The following is a 1,521-nucleotide window of genomic DNA, read 5'->3' as shown; positions in this document are numbered from 1 at the left end:
ACTGATTGATATAAACCTGCAATGCTAGTTTGGCCCTAACCCTAATCTGACTGATTGATATAAACCTGCAATGCTAGTTTGGCCCTAACCCTAATCTGACTGATTGATATAAACCTGCAATGCTAGTTTGGCCCTAACCCTAATCTAAATGGTTCACTATAGAAGCATGTTTTATATGCCAGACATTGTTGGACCTTTGCAGCAATGCGCTTTATTAAGGCATGGATGAATGAGTTCCCTTAAACAAACTTCTCAACCTTTCAGATTGAGATTTTATTTAATCTTATGTTTAAGCTAAGACCCAAAGACTATATGTTTAACTGAAATTGTAAAGGCATTTCTAAGTCCTGTTTTGTCCAAAATATAGTTGAGTTTTGTTCCCTGTTCATCCTCACTGATGATGACCTTCTGTTTCCTCCCCTGTGGTTGAGAATCAAACTTGGGAGGCATGTAGATCTCTGTAAATATACTAGCAGCAACATTTTTACTCAAATATTACACTTATTTTATTGTTTGTGGTCTTATTTAATAGTCATTAAGAAACATGTTTTGTCTCTGAAATGAATAACTATTTATCTATCATCTAAGGTATCGAGTGGATAGATATAAAGCACCGCACCTTTACCGGTACCATCATGAGCCTGTCGTGGAGCGTGGGAAACATGCTCCTGGCCCTAATGGCCTACTTCATACGAGACTGGAGGCACCTCACACTGGCTGTGACTGTGCCTTGCGGTGTAGCCATCGTCTGTTGTTGGTATGTTTTTATACATTCTGTACTCCTCCATAATGGTTAAAATATGAGTTTCTATATGAAAACAAACAACGATCTTTGTCCCCTCAGGTGGCTGCCAGAGTCTGCTCGCTGGTTGTTGGCTAATGGTAGAACAGAGGAAGCAAAGAAATATTTGGTTCAATGTGCTAAAATTAACAGGACATATCAAAACACGACCAAACTGGACACTGAGGTACAGATAATTGTCTTAGACTCACAGCTATATCAGATTATCTAAGCAAACTCCCTTCTGTTTATGCATAACAACTAATCTTTGTTTTAACAATGGAAGATGTGAAGGACCAAAGGAGACAGTGTTAATGCTCCCATACAGACAGAGCAAAATGGTACAACTACATTTACCAGTTTATTTAAACTATAGAAATTATACAAACTATACATACCCCAAAAATAGATCATTTGAAAAGACTTAACTCCAAGGAAAACAATGATACAGATTTATCACAATCCAACCTCAGACTAATCCCTAAACAAAGCAAATACACAACAAAAACAGGGCTTAAACATTGGCAGATCAGACCAGATGGACACATTGGGGAAGAGAAAAGGGAATCATCCACTGACAGACTTAGCGGACAAAATAACTAACTCCCAGCTAGCTAACGATGCATTAAGGACTAACAACTATGAATAAAACTGGATGGATGGATGGATGGATGGATGGATGGATGGATGGATGGATGGATGGATGGATGGATGGATGGATGGATGATGGATGGATGGAT

The 1,521-nt window shown here is 38.5% G+C and overlaps 1 protein-coding gene across 1 annotated transcript in view; it reads left to right on the top strand.

Annotated features, from left to right (window-relative positions):
- LOC107104620 (solute carrier family 22 member 7-like) overlaps nt 1–1,521 on the top strand; it is a 19,604-nt gene that overhangs the window by 10,940 nt on the left and 7,143 nt on the right. Inside the window, exons 4-5 of the mRNA XM_015404658.1 lie at nt 589–757; nt 845–968. Of these exons, the coding sequence (XP_015260144.1) occupies nt 589–757; nt 845–968 (293 nt within the window). The remainder of the gene's footprint in view (nt 1–588; nt 758–844; nt 969–1,521) is intronic.

Source organism: Cyprinodon variegatus, unplaced genomic scaffold, assembly GCF_000732505.1.
Source record: "Cyprinodon variegatus isolate N-32 unplaced genomic scaffold, C_variegatus-1.0 Scaffold1820, whole genome shotgun sequence".
In the NCBI taxonomy this organism is placed as follows: domain Eukaryota; kingdom Metazoa; phylum Chordata; class Actinopteri; order Cyprinodontiformes; family Cyprinodontidae; genus Cyprinodon; species Cyprinodon variegatus.
Note: the sequence above shows the minus strand (reverse complement) of the source record. Positions and strands in the feature narration are given on the sequence as shown.